The sequence below is a fragment of the Ambystoma mexicanum genome, chromosome 2q (genome assembly GCF_040938575.1).
Source record: "Ambystoma mexicanum isolate Mex_15411 chromosome 2q, UKY_AmexF1_1, whole genome shotgun sequence".
Classification (NCBI taxonomy): Eukaryota; Metazoa; Chordata; class Amphibia; order Caudata; family Ambystomatidae; genus Ambystoma; species Ambystoma mexicanum.
In genome coordinates this window covers 1344497878-1344517523 of record NC_090924.1, presented here as the reverse complement: position 1 = coordinate 1344517523, position 19646 = coordinate 1344497878, and the positions used below count along the sequence as shown (strand labels likewise).

General features: G+C 49.6%; 1 protein-coding gene across 1 annotated transcript in view; it reads right to left on the bottom strand.

Moving 5' to 3' along the window:
• Positions 1-19646, bottom strand: part of STT3B (STT3 oligosaccharyltransferase complex catalytic subunit B) — an 872418-nt gene that overhangs the window by 186147 nt on the left and 666625 nt on the right. Inside the window, exon 11 of the mRNA XM_069648801.1 lies at positions 692-879. Within this exon, the coding sequence (XP_069504902.1) occupies positions 692-879 (188 nt within the window). The remainder of the gene's footprint in view (positions 1-691; positions 880-19646) is intronic.

The window sequence follows — 19646 nt, the reverse complement described above, 5'->3', positions numbered from 1 at the left end:
ACTTACACTGTGTTCCACTGAGCAGCAACTGTAATTGTATATTACACCAAAAGCTCTTACTCACCTAGTATAACTTATCCCGAAAAGTAGTTTTAGGTATATAACTTTTCCTTGAATCTGTGTTCCACTATGCAGAAAAGTATCCTGGTTAACAGAGTTGGTCGATTATGTGATTTTTTTGCTGAATGTCACTGCATAACTGACAGGGTCTAATACCCTTGACTCACTGTAAAGTAAGCTAAAAGTAACTGGTGGTTTTTACTCCAATGAATAGTTGTGACCTATACAAAATGTGTATGAGAAGGGTCCTCTTCCCTAGAATTACTGTTAGGTATTCTGAAGAAGGTTAATGCTTTGGTCTGTGTACCCTCAACCATTGTATTGTGTTTTGATAAATGTGCCACTCTATAGCCAGTATTTACCCCAAGACTTAACTTGGCCTACTTGTATTTAAATGTTGAGCTTCATTTGCTCAAAATTTTACATAGGGACTTAAAAAAAGTGCTAATCTATTTTTTTTATTATTGCCCATCTTTTTTTGCAATAACATTTTTTGGGCGAACCATTCCTTAAGGATTTTGTACCAAGACAAAGAATACAGTTTGAAGTAATGAAAATGTATGTTTATCAATGCACATTTGCAATTCTTCAAAAATATGTTGCAACTTTCAAAGTATGAAAACATTCTTACCCATCATGATTGTATGACGCTAGCACAACACTGGGACTTGAATAGGCATTGCTAGTTACCCAAGTGCAATGCACCGCAAACATCATCAGCAGCATTAACATCAACATTGTGACAATGCTCTTAATATTGGGCCCAAGTCCTTCTTCTGTTTTCTCCTGTTCGGACACGTGTTTTCTCACTTTTCCTGCCTAAGCAAAGAGTGATTTCACATCAATATAGAAACAAATGTTACTAATACGTTTATTCCAACCATTAACAGCGTGTATGAACAAAAAGCGAAACAGTACTCTAATCATGATGAAAACATTCCTCGCCTTTGCGAGTGGAAACAAGTAATCAGTTATCACTACAAACTATACATGATTAGGGGTACACCACATGTGGTCACATGCGTGACTAACACCAATAGCATTTAGTTACATGTCAACATGCCATCAAAAAATCAAAGCCCACAAATTATTTCAATCCTAGTTACTTACCCAAATAGATCTCTGCCCAGAGTAGAGCGTGCAGTGGATACACACTTGATCCATCTCATTCCACATGCTACTTCATGTGCTAGGAAAACCCCTCAATTCATTTTTTAGCTAAATACCCATTTGTTCACAACAGACTGTATTGGCTTTTGAGGAAGCACCTCGTTACATTTTCTGAACTCTGCAGCCCATTTCAACTTAACTCGACCGCCATTAACGCACAGTCTCCCCTCTGAAGGCGATGGAAACGAGGGTTATTCATCAGAGCACCTTGTGCTATTTCCATGAAAACCCTTTCCTCTCCATTCCAATGTCAGGATTTGAACATTGCCACGGCCCAGGGAAATCTTTGTACCACTACCCCAGTGTGCCAATAGAAAGAATGCCAGATTCTAAGAGCAGTGCTCAGTGATAACGTTGTGGGGCTTTCGCTACACTGGTCTAAGACCAGCCTTAAAAGTGGTTAATACTGCTCAAGGTACTCCGCTTGTTACCATTAAGATGGACTTGCCGTAGTATTGAAATGGAGGGATTAGAGAGTGCTCTTGACCTGCACAAGTGTGTATTCCCCATAAAGGCTTGTTTGTATCTACAGCGTCCATCTCCAGATGCAATTGTATCGTGCATTTTAGAGTGCTACGACAACCAGAAATTACCTCAGAGGACGTGCACGCTCACTTGATAAAGGCAAAAGCAGTGTGTCGCTTTTCAGAGACACATCTCTTGGGACTTGATTGCAAAGGCTGCCACATGGGCCTCACCATCAGCCTTCTGTAAGCAATATCTGGAGGCACGTTCAAAGGCTAGTCCCAGTTTGGACAAGCAGTCCTGAGGAACCTATTCCGTTAAGTCTGATACATGCTTGTGAATTCCCCAGAAGTATGGAGGAAAGGGGACAGGATGCAGGCATAATGAATAAGTCACCCTTATTAGTGACTGCTGAACTCCTAGTACAGAGACCCCCCCGCTTCCTCCATACGGCCACCCACAATCCCCCTTAAACATCTAAGCTTTCAGTTATAGCCACGAACTTGGTGGTATAAAAAAGACTGAAGGGCAAGGCAGGGGTTCAGGGAGGCGGAGACTGACGCAACATGGGCCATGACCCGCGCAAAAATAAAAAAAGGCTCTAATGGTGCTGCAAAAGACAAATTATATAATAAAAAAATTATATAGAAGTCACTATGAAGATTAACTTTTCCTCATTTCAAAAAGGCAGCCCCGTTGCTCCTGTTGTGGTGCAAATAGCTGTTAATGGATGAAGAGGCTCCTTTCTGGCTCCAGGGGATCCCCAGTGGGAAAGTTCGCGCCATGTGCATGTTTCACAGACTAAGGTGGGACTTGTTTTATTCATTTTTAGATTCATAAAAACAAAAACTTCAATTCCTTTTCTTTTTCCACACATCATGATCTAGTAACAATATAAAAAGGTAATTAAATAATTCAAACCTTTTCAACGCGTTCACTCCCCTATACATGATACTGCTTATTAAAGACCGTCCCAAGTTACCACCACCTCACATTCATTGACAAGATAATATTGTTGTGCATTTCAGGTTGCTTTTTTCTCTCCCCCCCTCCACCTGCCCCCCCAAGAGCATAACCAGTTACTGAGTTCATACGAATGACTGGTTCTGAGGACTTACAAGGGCCTGCATCCAAAAGGTAAATAACTTTTCATATTTCATTAAGACATACTGTACTCGTTTAGTTCATCACTTGTTTGCAATGTGCTCAATAAAGCTTCAATTTATGCCAAAGTCCATTTCTTGAGGGCCTTTGAGTTTTTCCCCCCATGCCCTAACTATTTTCCATGTTGCTAAAATCAGGGCTGCAAGTTGTTACCCCTTTCTTTTACTCGATATATACTCCCAGCATGCACGCTCATGGGTCAGGCTTCATCCACTATTCTCCCCGATCAGGTACTTTCTGTATAACTCTGCCCCAGAACTTGCTTCTACTAGTAACCTAAGAAGATGTGCACATCAGCTTTCTGTGGGTGCATTAACATACTGAGCCATTGTAAGTTTGAATTCCATTATCAAAGTCAGTCTCCCAAATCGTACAGATTTACAATTCAGTATCACGTAGCAAGTATATTAGTGCTTGCTAAGTGTTGGATACCAATTTAGGCTCTTCAGCCAAACAATAGAATGACTGTAGCAGCGTTTCTGTATCAGCTTTTCGAGGCAACAACTCCCACTTCTTTCTAGCCTGGTCAGTCATACTAGCGTATACCAAAAAGTGTCCGTCGACTTGTCAAATTGGCTTTTCCGTGCCGCAAAAGGTAGTACCAGACCATCTTGAAATAAATCAACCCAATACCGATTTCTTAGATTCCCATTCCGTAGATATGTTTAGTCTGACCCTCTGGCTACCAGTTGACGGTGGCACATTGAGTGAATAAGGCGTTAACTTTCAGTTTATTTAAGGTAGGCTTCCATATAGGAGAACAGATCGGGCAACCATTTGTCAAGGGTGAATCCATAACATTTAATTCATTGTAGAAGACAGGTGTCTGCAACCTTTGGCTCTCCAGATGTTTTGGACTAAAATTCACATGCACCTGAAGGAGCAGTTGGACGGATTACCCCCAAACTCCCATCCCCTCACTGCCGTCATATTGGAACAGTAGAAGAGCTCTGTATGGGACCCCCATGGGTTGTTCCTATACCGCATCGAGTGCACGAGAGACGATATGCACTTAGACAGCCATTCTGAATGTACCATAACACTGAAAGTGAGGAAGGATGCCAGCATGCACCATTGGAATCATGGCGCGTAGAGTGAAACCCGATGAGGGCAGATTGATTCCATAAAGCAAATACACAAAGCCATTCTGAAACTATATGAAAATACAAGAGATGATGTAATAGGAGCAACAAGGGAAACATGTACGAAATGATAAAGTAATCATGAATGCAAAAGAAGACAAAGTAACTTGCCAATAAGTGTAAATATGCAGTGACAAGATAGAAAAGACATAGAAGCTTGCTATAGAGGATAAAGTGGCTAGGATGGCCATAATTGGAAAATGGACGCCGGCTCTTATCAGGATTCAATTCAGCTACTTCAGAAACCGATCAGGGTTGAAGAGTCAGGAGACGCTGAAAAAACAGCTTTGTGTGCAAAACAAAATGTGTTTATGTTGGCTTGGGATCAAGGATGCTATTTTTAAGGAATAGCTGCAGAGCACAAAGGGAGGTAGACGGATAAGCCACGGATGAGACATTTCTCTTCCATTAAAGAAAAAGAAAACATTTGCAAGAGCCAAGTATTGGACAATTAAAACTATATAAAGTCTATACAAGGTAGAGTGAGCAAGTCTCTAGAGGCCAACACAATGACACTCCATATAATTAAAACAAATCGCAGTAAAGTGGACAAATTTGTGGTCTCTTCACACGACTCGCGTCGAACACAAGGACAATTCATTAAGCCTTGGATGAAGATAGTGATGTGCTCACACTCCCTTGAATATCCTAAAACAGAGAGCAAACAGCAGACTGGAAACTTTGGCTCATGGCCGGACTGATGAGATGGACTAATTGGGAACGTTGGGAGTAATCCGATGTGATTAAAGCACCTAGGCTTCAGTTTCTTACGTGCTGCTAGCCGAGTCGAATGTCCAAGGTTGGGTGAGCATGCCAACCAATCAGAGGGTCTATCAGCAACTTGCAATACAATGTTGCATGGACCAATCGGCTGCCATTTTGTTTGCTGTAATCAGTATTATAAGAGGTAGTTTGAGGTGTGCCCTAAACATAAGGGACAGCCAATAGTTTACTAACCCCTATGTATTCTATAAGTAGATAAGTTTTCCTAACCAATCCCTCCCGCTAACACGTTTTGCAACGTAGGATGACAACATAGATGATACATTGGGTTATAAAACCTCTGTGTAATCAAGTTTGTGTGTGCGCGCAAGCATCAGTCCGATGTCCATCAGTTCACCCGGCTTTATTAAATTGAGTATAAAGTAGTATTTTGCCATATTCTTGGAGTCTGTTCGGTTATTTGGTCTGAGATCTTGATTGGTAATTCCATCTAGCACAAGAGATGCTTAAAGGTGCTAGAGCACAAGTTGGTAGCGATGCAGATGGTTTCTCATTGACCTAGGCCCAGCCAGATCCAGATCTTCAGACTTTTGGCTGCTCCAACCATTAGCCAGAAGACCGGAGAGCTTCCTGTGGAGAACAGCGCACACAATCGCGTGTAAGATACAGTTGACAGGTCCCCCTTTGACAAATTTCCTGTCATGTCCCTACAGGTGCCCCGTGGACAGAAGGCAAACTGGTCGGTTGAGGGAGAGTCGATGCAGAGGAACTAAAGCTGAGCCACGGACGCAAGACCATTGAAAGTGCCAAAAATAGGGGTCGGGACATTACGTGTTACTCAACGGTGTGACTAAGGTCCTCCTAGTCCATATTCCCCTTTCCTCTATCCTATATGGGCATCCCTCGTGAGGGACGAGACACTTTTCTCCAGAACAAATGGTCTTTCCCTTTAAATTTATACATGTGAGATGTGGCCCCCGGGAGCATGCGCTCCCTGACCCCGCCGCCACACCCGAGTCCCCTTTGATGCATCAGCTTCTTTAATTCACCTATGATGCTACTTTTAAGGGGGGAGGCTGGTGGGAAATATGGAGGAAAGGGGGACTATGGACTAGGAGTATGTGAGTAACTCCGGTGAGTAACCTGAAATTACTCCTGTCAAGACCGGTGGGGGGGTCTGTACTTCCGCTCTCTATATGGTAGAGGAGAGGCACAGAAGACCCCAGCCAAGATTCTCGATTACGGTAGCGATGGACGAGCAATCAAGGCCTAGCTTCTCAGGAGGTGATGCAGGCTGGTTCTTAAGTACAGGGTATCCCCAAGCCCCCACAAAGGAATGTCCACACACTGTATTACTGAAAACACAGTCTTTATATAATTAATATTCAAGGGTTATGTACACTTATCACAATAACGCACTTTGTGCTCAGGAAAATCAGCAATGGTAAATATCTACAATTCTAAAGTGGTACCACTAATATTAGACCTCATTAAAGTGCATTCACAATACTGTTAAAATGGCACACAGATCAATAAGAAGGAAACCAGCAATAGAGAGAGGAGAGATAACAGAGGGTTGAAACAATAGGCAGAATACTGGCCCCTACCACTGGACACAGTTCTGTGTGGAGATCCCCCCACCTGGGCAACCTGTAAAATAAAGGGATATGACACAAGCCCAGTCCATATATTGTTCAACAGTCTTATTCTCTCCTACAATGTTTTTACCCCCCCAATGTACCTGGTGGAGTCGAGTTCTTCGAAGAGGCGTCGACAGATCCTTCCTGAATGACCCCCTTTTAAGCAGGAGTCACGGATCGTCGAGAGGCGTAGAGAAACGTCGAAGACCTCGGGGTTCGGCGACGGGGAATCGACGGCCCTTCTTGAATGCCTTCCCTTTCAAGCGGGAGGCACGGGGCGTCGAACGTCCGTCGACGAACGAGGTAGAACGATGTCGAAGAGGCGGCAGCTTCGTCCGAGCGGTGCTCGTCGGCGTCGGGGCGTCGGCGTCCTGCACGGCGGAGGTGTGCGGGGCACCTCGATGACAATAGTTCTGGACCGCAAAGATTGTAGAGACGGGAGCCCAGCAAGGGCGTCGAGTCGCTCGAGTCTTTGGGATCGTGAGGTGGCGGGAAACCCACCGGCGGATTTCTCCTCGGCGCGTTGGTCGTCCTCGACTTTCTCCGGCAGGATAAGCGGTCGACGATGCGGTCGAGGGAGTCCTTCGATTGAAATGTTCTTAGGCAAGGAGCGGACGGCTCCGGTCGTCGGCGGCACGGCGTCAAGTGGTTCCCACGGCTGGGCAACACAACTTCGACGGGCCTCCAGCGGTTACACAGACCTGCGAACCCTGGTCGACGGCAATGGACTTCGACAGCGTCGAGGTCCGGGTGCTTCACTTCGATCTCCTCGGCGGTCCCGTCTCGGGTCGGCAGCCTTTCGAGGGTCTGACTTCCAGGGCGCTTCGGCGAAGATTCAGCGGTGCTCGATGGTCCCTCGGAGCACGGGAAGAGGGCGCCTTACCAGGTCCTCTCTCGGGTCAGTCCTCGACGATTTCGACAACCTTCAGTTCCGTCGAAGCAAATGCCACAGCAAGTCTTCTTCTTCCAGCTGGACGTCGAGGATCAGCAAATCCAGTTACTCTTGAGTGGAGACTCAGCTTCTGAATGCTTCTGAACAATTTCCAGTGGTGAGAGGTCCCCAGATATACTATTCTGTCTCTCATCCACACTGCTGGCACACACACAGCAGCCAATCACACAGAAGGGCATTCATGCAGTCAGTCAGCCAATCAGGCACACAGTGCATTCAGGCCACACTCCTCCCTTTCAGACACTCACAACAAGGAATGTGGATTGGGACAAGTACCCAGCCATTCAACACTACACACTGCATTCAGGCCAGTTTCGGGCAGGGCTGTCTCAGTCTTTGTCTCTCATGCCAGAAACCAGACAACCACAACAAGGAGTGTATATTGGTCACACACTCCATTCACCCAGGTCCCACCCACAGGAGGTACCCATAACATACAGTCACTGGGAAGGCTCCAGTCAGTCTAGCTGGGCCTTTACAACAACACCATATATGGAACTTCCACCCAACAGCCAGTCAGGGGGAAGGGACAGAGTCAGGGCTTCCCAGGACTTTGGGAAAAACAAGATAACAGGCAATAGAAAGCAAGAGGCCACAGGGGCCATCTTGTTTCCTATCAGGAATCAACTGATTCCAATGGCAGGGCCTGGGTATCCCAAAATGGAGGACACCCAGAGCACCTGTCAAATTCAGCATGGAGCTGCCACCAGCCCATACCCTGCTCTGTGGGCCACCCACAGGTGCCCAAAAACATACACTAGGGGCACAGGGTTGTACCCCTACCCATGGGTGCCATAAGGGTATCCCATGGGTCTGTTCACCAAACCAAAAGAGAGCTGCACTGCCAGGAGTCCCTCATGGACTCCTGGGCAGAAAACATGACAGAACACACGGTAAAAACAGAAAAAGGACAAGGATTCAGAGGCCCTGTCCCTCAGATGCATTTCCGGCATCACAGTCGCCCCCCCCAGACTGAGGTGGAGGGTGCCTAATCTCCCACGGGATAGACACCCTCATCCAGACGGTCAACATACCTTCTGGAAAGGCCATCTGCATTATCGTGACTCTTCCCTGGTCTGTGCTCTATGGTGAAGTCTAGCCCTTGCAGGCTAATGGACCACCTGAGCAATTTCGGGTTCTCACCCTTCATCTGCATAAGCCACTTCAGGGGCTTACGATCTGTTTGGACCTTGAAGGTAGACCCCGTAAGGTAGGGCCTAAAACGCCTAAGGCTCCAAACTATGCTAAAACACTCCTTTTCAACAGTAGCCCACCTAAGTTCTCTACCCTTGAGTTGTCTACTGATGAATATGATAGGGTGTTCTCTCCCTTTGTCATCTAACTGGGACAAGACAGCTCCAATTCCGGTGTCGCAGGCATCCGTCTGGACGATAAAGGGTCGGCTGTAGTCAGGCGCACTCAACACAGGTGCCCTACACAGACTTTCTTTCAAGCCATCAAAGGCCCTCTGACAGTCTTCAGTCCAATTAACCTTCCTAGGCTGTTTGGGTGAAGTTAGAGCTGTCAGGGGTGCAGCTATGGTTCCATAGTCTGCCATGAAATTGCGATAGTACCCAGTGAGGCCCAAAAAGGCTCTCACCTGGGTTTGAGTAGTGGGAGTCTCCCAGTTCTGTACGTCCTGTACTTTACTGGAGAGAGGTTGGATTTGACCCCCTCCTACCTCATGACCAAGATAGGTAACTTTCCCCTGAGCTATCTGGCACTTGGTGGCCTTGATAGTGAGGTTAGCCCTTTTCAAGGCCTGCAACACCTTATCCAGATGTGTCAAATGCTCTTCCCAGGTGGAACTGTAGACGGCAATGTCGTCTAAGTAAGCCACACAAAAGGCTTCCAGCCCACTGAGCGCATGGTTGACCAATCTCTGGAAGGTGGCAGGGGCATTCTTCAACCCAAAGGGCATGACCCTAAACTGGTAGAGTCCCTCAGGTGTGGAGAATGCCGTCTTTTCCTTGGCATGGTCCGTCAGAGCTATTTGCCAATAGCCTGAGGTAAGGTCAAAGGTGCTCACAAATTTGGCAGCACCTATAGTGTCCACGAGCTCATCAGCCCTGGGCAATGGGTGCGCGTCAGTTTTGGTGACGGCATTGACTCCTCGGTAGTCCACACAGAACCTCCAATCCTTGGTACCCGCCGGGGAACTTGCCTTGGGGACAAGGACCACTGGACTGGACCAGGGACTGGTGGAGGGTTCAATAACACCCAGATCCAACATCTTGGCGACCTCAGCCTGGATGTGGTTTTTGACGGTATCTGACATACGATAGCTCCTGCTTTTGACAGGCACACTGTCACCAGTGTCAATTTCGTGCTTACACCACGGTGTAAGGCCCGGTGTCAGTGAAAACAGAGGGGCATACTGCTGGAGCAAAGCCCGGCAGGCCCTCTGCTGCTCTGTTGTCAAATCGGGAGAGAGTTGTACTCCCTCCACTGAGCCATCCTGAGGGTTGCTATGCAGCAAATCAGGAAGGGGCTCACTCTCATCCTCTTCTTGCCCTGAAGCTAGCAAGAGACATGAGACCTCTGCTCGCCTGTGGAAAGGCTTGAGCCTGTTGACATGGAATACCTGGGGGGCTACCCCAGAGGCTCCCATGTCCACCAGATAATTGACTTCGCCCATCTTGGAGATGATCCTGAAGGGTCCAGTCCACTTGTCTGCCAAAGCTCTAGGCTTGGTAGGCTCCATCACAAGGATTTCCTGTCCCGGAGTCCAATCCACTTGCGAAGCTTTCAGGTCATGCCAGTACTTATTCAATTCCTGGCTGGCCTTGAGATTTGCTGTTGCCTGACCCATCATTTGTGTCATCCTCCGCCTGAGGCCTAACACATAGTCCCCCACTTGCTTGGCGGGACCTGGAGGGGTGGCTTCCAAGCCTTCTCGGATCAAGGCGAGGGGCCCCCTCACGGGATGTCCAAAGAGTAACTCAAAGGGGCTGAAACCAACACCCTCTTGAGGTACCTCTCTGTAAGCAAACAGCAGGCATGGCAGGAGGAGATCCCATTTCCTCCTTAGGGGCTCTTCCAAAGCACCTAGCATGCCCTTGAGAGTTTTGTTAAATCTCTCAACCAGACCATTGGTCTGGGGGTGGTAAGAGGTGGAGAACTTGTAGGTTACCCCGCACTCTTTCCACATGGTTTTCATGTAACTAGACATGAAGTTGGATCCTCGGTCAGAGACAACCTCCTTGGGGAATCCAACACGGGTGAAAATGCCCAGGAGAGCCCTGGCAACCACCTTGGCAGTAACAGTCCGAAGGGGTATTGCCTCAGGGTACCTGGTGGCATGATCTACCAAGACCAGGATGAACCGATGTCCACCTGAAGTGGGAGGGTCAAGGGGACCGACGATGTCGATGCCCACCCTCTCAAATGGTGTGCCAACCACTGGTAATGGCTGCAGTGGGGCAATGACCCTGCCTCCAGTCTTGCCAGACAACTGACAAGTTGGGCAGGTCCTGCAGTGGGACTCCACCTCTACTCCCATCCGTGGCCAGTAGAAATGGGCAGAGAGCCTCTGCTTAGTCTTCTTGGTCCCAAGATGACCAGCCAAGGGCACCTCATGCGCCAACTGCAGTAGGAAGGGCCTGTAAACCTGGGGTACCACCAACCTCTTGCGGGCACCAGGTTCGGGCTTAGTGGGCTCACTAACAAGGAGCTCACCCTCCCAATAAATCTTGAATGTCCTAGGCACTTCACCTTGTGCCTGGGACAGGGCCTGTTTCCTCAGGCCCTCGAGAGAGTGGCACTCTCTCTGTCCCTTACAGAAGTCTGCCCGGGAGGGTCCCCCTTCAGCTAACAAGCATTGAAGGTCGGGATGATCCTCCGGGTTGAGAACCTCTCCCACAGGAGAGTCTTCTGTCTCTTCTCCCACAGGAGTTGAGTTTGGGTTTTCCGCTGGACCCAGCCCGTCCGGAGCATGGATCCCATTGGGTGCTGTCGGAACAGCAGGAAGAGAAGGTGTTCCCTCCACAGAGGTGGCCTTCTTGGTCTTCCTTCTTCTTGCCTTAGGCCTCGCCTTTGGCTCGGATACCTGACTCACAGCCAGACCCGGTGTCACCTGTGACCTAGTGACTGCAGCAGCAGTCATGGGAAGACCATCCGAGATCAACCCCAACTCTACTAGATCATTTCCTAACAGAATGTTAGCAGGGACATTGTCCTGAACCAGGACAGGAAGCTTTGCTGTCTTGTCTCCAATCATGAGTGTGACTAGGGCTACAGGCGATAATTTGGGAGGCCCACCAGCTAACCTGGTGGTTTGCAGAGGAGCACCTTCATAGTCCTCTGGCTTGAGCAGGGTCCTGTCCACCACTGTCATGCTTGCCCCAGTGTCTCTCAAACCAGTAGAAGGCTGGCCATTCAAGAGGACACTTCTCAAAAATCTACGGGTGTTCTGTGGGATAGTCGCCAGTACTTCTGCGTACTGGTCCCAGGCCCCAAGGGACACTAAGGAAATCTCTACTGGAGCACCAAATGTGATTCCTGTAGAGGAGGGGAGGACAGTGGCCTCCACCTCAGACACGGGGTAAGGGTAGGTCAGGCTGACAGCCTGTACTCCAAGTGCCTTACCTTTACACTTGGGGTCACCCCTTTTGTGATCCAGAGCCCCACAATCCCAACAAGTGCCAGGAGTGCGGGGTACGGTACTGGAACCACTGGGAGCCTGCTTTGCAGCAGGTGGACCACTACTCTTATTCCCACCCACAGAGGACTTATCCCCACTAGATTTTTGGGTCTTAGGAGAGGAAGGTTTTGGTTTACCCGACTGTGACTGCTTTTGGGACTCCTCAGCTTTCTGAGAGGCCCCCTTTTCTTTGTCCTTGTCCTTCCCACTGGAGTCCTTAGGGGACACCCGGTGGGAGACCCACTTGTCAGCCAACCTAGCCAGCTTAAAGGGGTCCAAAATGTTCTGGTCAGCCACATACTGACGCAGCTCTGGTGAACAGGCTTCAGAAAAATGCTCAAAAAACAAGAGGTGGGACAACTCAACAAAAGTTTTCACCTTGTATCCATCAATCCACCCCATCATGTTCATGTGCGCAGTACTCACCCAGTCAACCCAAGACACATTCTCTCTTTTCTTAAATTCCCTGAACCTTTTAAGGTATTGGGCAGGTGTCTTGCCAAACTTGGCAATCAAAGCAGACTTCATACACTCATACTGACCCCTTTCTTCCACACTCAGCTTCAGAATACAGTCATATCCAGTTTGAGGCACTCTGCTTAACAAACACTTAGCCCAATCTCTTTTATCTACATCATGAATTGCACAAGCCATTTCAAACGCTTCAATCCATTGGAGGATATCTGAACCCTCCACAAACACACCAACCAAATCTTTCATAAACTTGGTGGCTGGGGACCTGCCACTCTCAATTGGTCTAGCTGAAGTCTCCACTCTAGCTCTCTCTAGCTGGATTCTCTGACATTCAGTGTCCTTGTCTTTGAGCGCAAGATCCCTATTCTTGAGTTCCACTTGCTGTGCCAGCTCCTCTTTCTTAAGCTCAGCTTCTATTTCCAACTTGCGATATTCAAAGGCCAATTTCATCCTTAATAACTCAAGTTCCATGGAATTGCTGGGGTTTGGAACAGAGGCAGCAGGAATGGTGGCATTCCCAGAAACAGATTCAGCGACAACCCCAGGGGCAGAGTCCTCACTGGTTGCATCCCCCCCTTCATCAAGGGTTTCACCATCAGTCTGGTAGTCCACCAGGGCAGCTATCAGCTCAGCCCTAGACTTATCCACAAAGTCCAACTCCCTGGCTTCACAAGCACTCTGGAGAGCCTCTAAGCTCATCCGAGTCAATTTACCATTTGCAATGGGCTCCATTGCCTGTAATGCAGTTATTTGGTACACACCCAAACCTTAATCTAATAAAGTGCGGATATTTTGTAAGTGGCACGGTTATACACTGAGTCTTAAAACCATAAGCATCCCACCGCTGCCACCAGCTTGTCAAGACCGGTGGGGGGGTCTGTACTTCCGCTCTCTATATGGTAGAGGAGAGGCACAGAAGACCCCAGCCAAGATTCTCGATTACGGTAGCGATGGACGAGCAATCAAGGCCTAGCTTCTCAGGAGGTGATGCAGGCTGGTTCTTAAGTACAGGGTATCCCCAAGCCCCCACAAAGGAATGTCCACACACTGTATTACTGAAAACACAGTCTTTATATAATTAATATTCAAGGGTTATGTACACTTATCACAATAACGCACTTTGTGCTCAGGAAAATCAGCAATGGTAAATATCTACAATTCTAAAGTGGTACCACTAATATTAGACCTCATTAAAGTGCATTCACAATACTGTTAAAATGGCACACAGATCAATAAGAAGGAAACCAGCAATAGAGAGAGGAGAGATAACAGAGGGTTGAAACAATAGGCAGAATACTGGCCCCTACCACTGGACACAGTTCTGTGTGGAGATCCCCCCACCTGGGCAACCTGTAAAATAAAGGGATATGACACAAGCCCAGTCCATATATTGTTCAACAGTCTTATTCTCTCCTACAATGTTTTTACCCCCCCAATGTACCTGGTGGAGTCGAGTTCTTCGAAGAGGCGTCGACAGATCCTTCCTGAATGACCCCCTTTTAAGCAGGAGTCACGGATCGTCGAGAGGCGTAGAGAAACGTCGAAGACCTCGGGGTTCGGCGACGGGGAATCGACGGCCCTTCTTGAATGCCTTCCCTTTCAAGCGGGAGGCACGGGGCGTCGAACGTCCGTCGACGAACGAGGTAGAACGATGTCGAAGAGGCGGCAGCTTCGTCCGAGCGGTGCTCGTCGGCGTCGGGGCGTCGGCGTCCTGCACGGCGGAGGTGTGCGGGGCACCTCGATGACAATAGTTCTGGACCGCAAAGATTGTAGAGACGGGAGCCCAGCAAGGGCGTCGAGTCGCTCGAGTCTTTGGGATCGTGAGGTGGCGGGAAACCCACCGGCGGATTTCTCCTCGGCGCGTTGGTCGTCCTCGACTTTCTCCGGCAGGATAAGCGGTCGACGATGCGGTCGAGGGAGTCCTTCGATTGAAATGTTCTTAGGCAAGGAGCGGACGGCTCCGGTCGTCGGCGGCACGGCGTCAAGTGGTTCCCACGGCTGGGCAACACAACTTCGACGGGCCTCCAGCGGTTACACAGACCTGCGAACCCTGGTCGACGGCAATGGACTTCGACAGCGTCGAGGTCCGGGTGCTTCACTTCGATCTCCTCGGCGGTCCCGTCTCGGGTCGGCAGCCTTTCGAGGGTCTGACTTCCAGGGCGCTTCGGCGAAGATTCAGCGGTGCTCGATGGTCCCTCGGAGCACGGGAAGAGGGCGCCTTACCAGGTCCTCTCTCGGGTCAGTCCTCGACGATTTCGACAACCTTCAGTTCCGTCGAAGCAAATGCCACAGCAAGTCTTCTTCTTCCAGCTGGACGTCGAGGATCAGCAAATCCAGTTACTCTTGAGTGGAGACTCAGCTTCTGAATGCTTCTGAACAATTTCCAGTGGTGAGAGGTCCCCAGATATACTATTCTGTCTCTCATCCACACTGCTGGCACACACACAGCAGCCAATCACACAGAAGGGCATTCATGCAGTCAGTCAGCCAATCAGGCACACAGTGCATTCAGGCCACACTCCTCCCTTTCAGACACTCACAACAAGGAATGTGGATTGGGACAAGTACCCAGCCATTCAACACTACACACTGCATTCAGGCCAGTTTCGGGCAGGGCTGTCTCAGTCTTTGTCTCTCATGCCAGAAACCAGACAACCACAACAAGGAGTGTATATTGGTCACACACTCCATTCACCCAGGTCCCACCCACAGGAGGTACCCATAACATACAGTCACTGGGAAGGCTCCAGTCAGTCTAGCTGGGCCTTTACAACAACACCATATATGGAACTTCCACCCAACAGCCAGTCAGGGGGAAGGGACAGAGTCAGGGCTTCCCAGGACTTTGGGAAAAACAAGATAACAGGCAATAGAAAGCAAGAGGCCACAGGGGCCATCTTGTTTCCTATCAGGAATCAACTGATTCCAATGGCAGGGCCTGGGTATCCCAAAATGGAGGACACCCAGAGCACCTGTCAAATTCAGCATGGAGCTGCCACCAGCCCATACCCTGCTCTGTGGGCCACCCACAGGTGCCCAAAAACATACACTAGGGGCACAGGGTTGTACCCCTACCCATGGGTGCCATAAGGGTATCCCATGGGTCTGTTCACCAAACCAAAAGAGAGCTGCACTGCCAGGAGTCCCTCATGGACTCCTGGGCAGAAAACATGACAGAACACACGGTAAAAACAGAAAAAGGACAAGGATTCAGAGGCCCTGTCCCTCAGATGCATTTCCGGCATCACAACTCCTACGTCCCGTCCCCTTTCCTCTATCCTGTATCAGCGATTACCACCAAATGGAAGCCCAGGGGAGCCATGCCGTTGCTCTTTTTAAGCAAACAGGTTTTGCAGCAAAGCTTGGCAAAAAGCCACGTCAGAGTGATGACTGGCATCCAATCAGTAATGTTTGCAGAAGGCTGATGTGGTAGCCCATGAGGCCGCCCTGCTGATTATTTGCCATGGTAGGTGTCTTTGGAAAGCAACCGCTGTTGCCTTGGCCCCGACTGCATGAGCGTGCATGTTCTTAAACATGCTACGCTGCACCCTGTATGCTTTCTGAATAGCCGAGACCATTCATCTGGCTATTGAAGCCGTGGACTCTTGCCTACCTAGCCTAGATCCACCAAAGTTGACGGAGCGTCTAACTTGTAGAAATCCTTTGCGCTATCCAGGTAGAATTTCAATGCTCGCCTGAATATCTAGATAGTGAGGCACCTTCTCCGCCTCCTCCGTGGGACTAGGGAAGAAATTCAGAAGTAAGATTTCCTCGTTGATGTGGAATGAGGATACCAGCTTAGGGAGAAATGCAGGATGAGTGCTTGTCTCGATGTAATGTAGTATATGGTTCTGTTGTCACCAGATCCTGAATTTCACCGATTCTGCTTGTTGACGTGACCATCGCTATTTTGATTGTAACCAACATGATGTCTGACACCCCCATGGGCCTGAATGGTTTATGTGCCAGCGTGCTGAGGACTACATTGAGGTCCCAGACTGGGTGTGGGCGCCTGACCGGCAGGAACAGCCTTGTGAACCCCACAAGATGTCTTTTCACCACAGGGTTGGACAGAGAAATAATGTGTCAGAGTTTCTATAGGTGCCTATGGCCGCCAGGTATGTCTTGCAAGTGTCTACCTGGACCCCTGATCTAGCTAGATGCACTGAGAATGAAAGTACCTGATCCAGAGTGCACATTCGTGGGTCCACTCTTGAGTCTCTGGCCACGATACAGTACCTGGTTAATTTGCTCTTGTATTGCCTGCGCGTAGTCTGGCTCCTTTGATGATTTTAAAGTTAGTCTGAGACAGCTGGAGGTGTTGGAGAGTTATCTGCTCAGGGACCAGGATGCTATGGCTAACCTCCCTGTGGATGGGTGAGTCACTGCTCCCTCCTGCTGGGTCAGGAGAGGGTCCATCCCCAAGGGGAGGTAAACCGCGCGGGGCGGGAGGGGGCGGAAGAGGGGGGCAGTGTAGAATGTCCAAGAACCAGTGTCTGGCCGGCCACCGTGGTGCAAATTGGATTATCCACAGATGCCTAAATTCTCTGATTTAGTGAATGGCCTTGTGCAGAGGGGGTGGGGGCCGAAACATTTCCAACCAGTTGATCTGATTTTGTTGCTCCTCCATCAACCATAGTCCATGCACAGCATGGCTGCCGAGGGTGGGAGGTCCTGGTGCAGGTGAGGCGGTATGGATATTGGTGCCGACTGTGCCCCAGTCTCCTGGCTCCAAGAGGCTGAAAAATGCAGCTGTAGTCTCATTTCGAGCCTGATGTGAGGCACTGCCAGGAGACATGCGTCCATTATGCCCACAGGTGGTGAAACCACAGGCCGTGGTCACTGTTTTGCCGAGGAAGTGCCTGATCGTCGCCTTGATAGCCACCAGCTTTTCGTCCGTGGGAAATATCACTTGTCTTTTTGTATCCCACAGGAGAGCCAAGAACATCAGAGTTTGTGTGGGCTGCAGCTGCGATTATTGAGGTTGGAGAACCCCAGGTCGTATAGCGTGCTCATGAGCCTGCTGGCTGTGTACCTGACCTGCTCTGGTGTTTCCGCTCTGGCCAACCAGTTTGAGGTACGGATATATATGAAGGCCCTCAGACTTGAGCTGCGCCGCCACCATGTTCATGAGCCTCATGAAGAGCCTTGGTGCCGAGTTGAGTCCAAACAGCAACACCTTGTATTGAAAGTGCAAGCCCATAACCTGAAACCTGAGGAAGGATTGATGAGGCTGCCAATTTAGGACATGCAAGTATGCATACTTCAGATCCAGGGAGCCCGTCCACTCTCTCTAAAACCCAGAGATTCCGCTATCAGAGCTGGCATAACCATTTAGAACTTTTGCAAGTACAAGTTTAAGAAGGATAGATCTAGGACCACTCCCAGGCCAGGCTGGTTCGTCGTTAAGCTAGCAAAGATGCAGGAGTAAAATCACAACCCCTGCTGCGATATTGGGAGCTCCTCGACCGCTTCACTCATGATGAGCGAGTGCATCTCTGCTAGGCGTGATGGTGTCCCGATCCGGGGAGGGGGACAGAATAAGAAGCCTGAAGAGACTACCAAAACCATCAGAGGGTCCTAAAACAGTGTCTACCAGGACCGACTGTGGAGGGCCAACTTGGCCCCCACTCGGGTGCTGTGGATTTGACACATCTTGTCATGGTTTCTTTGCCTCTGAGGCCGAGGAATGGAAGGGGGACTGGAAGAACCCCTTGTGCGATGACTTATGTTGCTTCTGCCGATGCTGTCCGTGGGGGGGAGGGGGGGCGCATGCCGGTCTGGCTGCCTAGCTCTGCCGTCTTGGAAACCCTTAAAACCGTCAAATGTTCACGATCTATTAGTCTGAGCCTGCCCTTGCCCAAAACTCTTGGCTGCTGGCTTGGTGAGAATGGCTAGTTTTCGGCATCTGGGAGCTGCTTTTCTTTTTGTCAAGCTCCTCGTCTGAGGTAGAATAAGTCACTCACCCTGCACCCTCTCAAAGGGGAGATCCAGAATTCTTTCCTGAGCACCCGGATTGAATCTAGTGGCCCTAAACCAGGCCGTCCTTATGTCCGTTGCTACACATATGGCTCTACTTGCCACATCGATGTGAGCCAAAGTGGGTTCCATGAGGTCTTGTGCCACTATCTTGGCCTCTGCCAAGCTGGCCTAAATGAGCTTGTGGATCAGTATTTCCAGGAGTAAGTCTATTTCCCGCCAGTCTTTAAATCGCTGTGGCCAAAATGGCATCTGCATTTGCCTGCCGAGGTGAAGCCCCGTGTTTGCATAAATCTTGCCATAGGCCTCTAGGACCTTTTCATCCTTGCCCAACAGCGCCAAGGTGGATGTGCTGGCCGATGACGCCTGTAGTTTGGAATACAAGGACGCGATCACAGATGATAGTGGGTGAACGGACAAGAGAAGCGTCTCGCCCTCCACCCCCCTAAACTTTGCATCCAGTTTTTTGCCAACTGGTTGTGTGGCGTGTGGCTTAGCCCATTCCTTATTAGCCAGGGCCTCCACATCCTTCTGCAGAGGTATACTGGAAGAGGTACACTGGATCTGGAGTCTGCGCAGATGAGGACCTCTGCCAGGCTGTTCCTTCTGTGGCTGGGCGATGTCCAGGTAGTCTGCCAGGCCAGCAATCCAGTCATGAAACGCTCTTGCTGAGGAAGACGACTCATGTTCCCCTTTGTCAGTGTCTTGTTGATCTCATGCGTTTAGGCTGTGGGGGCCACTGGCGGTGTGTCCTTTGCAATGGGCAGTGGGGCGGCCATCAGAGGAAAAGGCACAGCTGTGCCGACCCCCAGTATCGCTATTGGTGAAGCAGACTGAGGGAGTGGGGTGCTTCCACTGGGTACCTGCAGATAAACTGGCACCTGAGCTTGACCTGGCTGCTGTGGAAGCATTAGAGGTAGCATGTACTGGATGATGCCCTTCAAAATGCTACCCACCAGAGGGGACCACATGAGCTTTCAGAACTTATCAAAGAAACGCCCTTCACGGGCAGGCTGAGCATGCTCCTGTACTGGTCCCTGCGTAGGTGGGGCCATGTAGCTGCGTTTTATCCGTTTCATCGTATGCGTAGGGTCGACACCTCCATGCACCTCTGGGGTGTGCCAGGTAGGCTGTTGAGCCTCGGACATGCTGCCGGTAGTGCTGTCTGTACTGTGTATAGGCGCCCCCTCAGGTGTAGACTTGGTGGGTGAGCAAAGCCCCGCGGGACGTGTCCC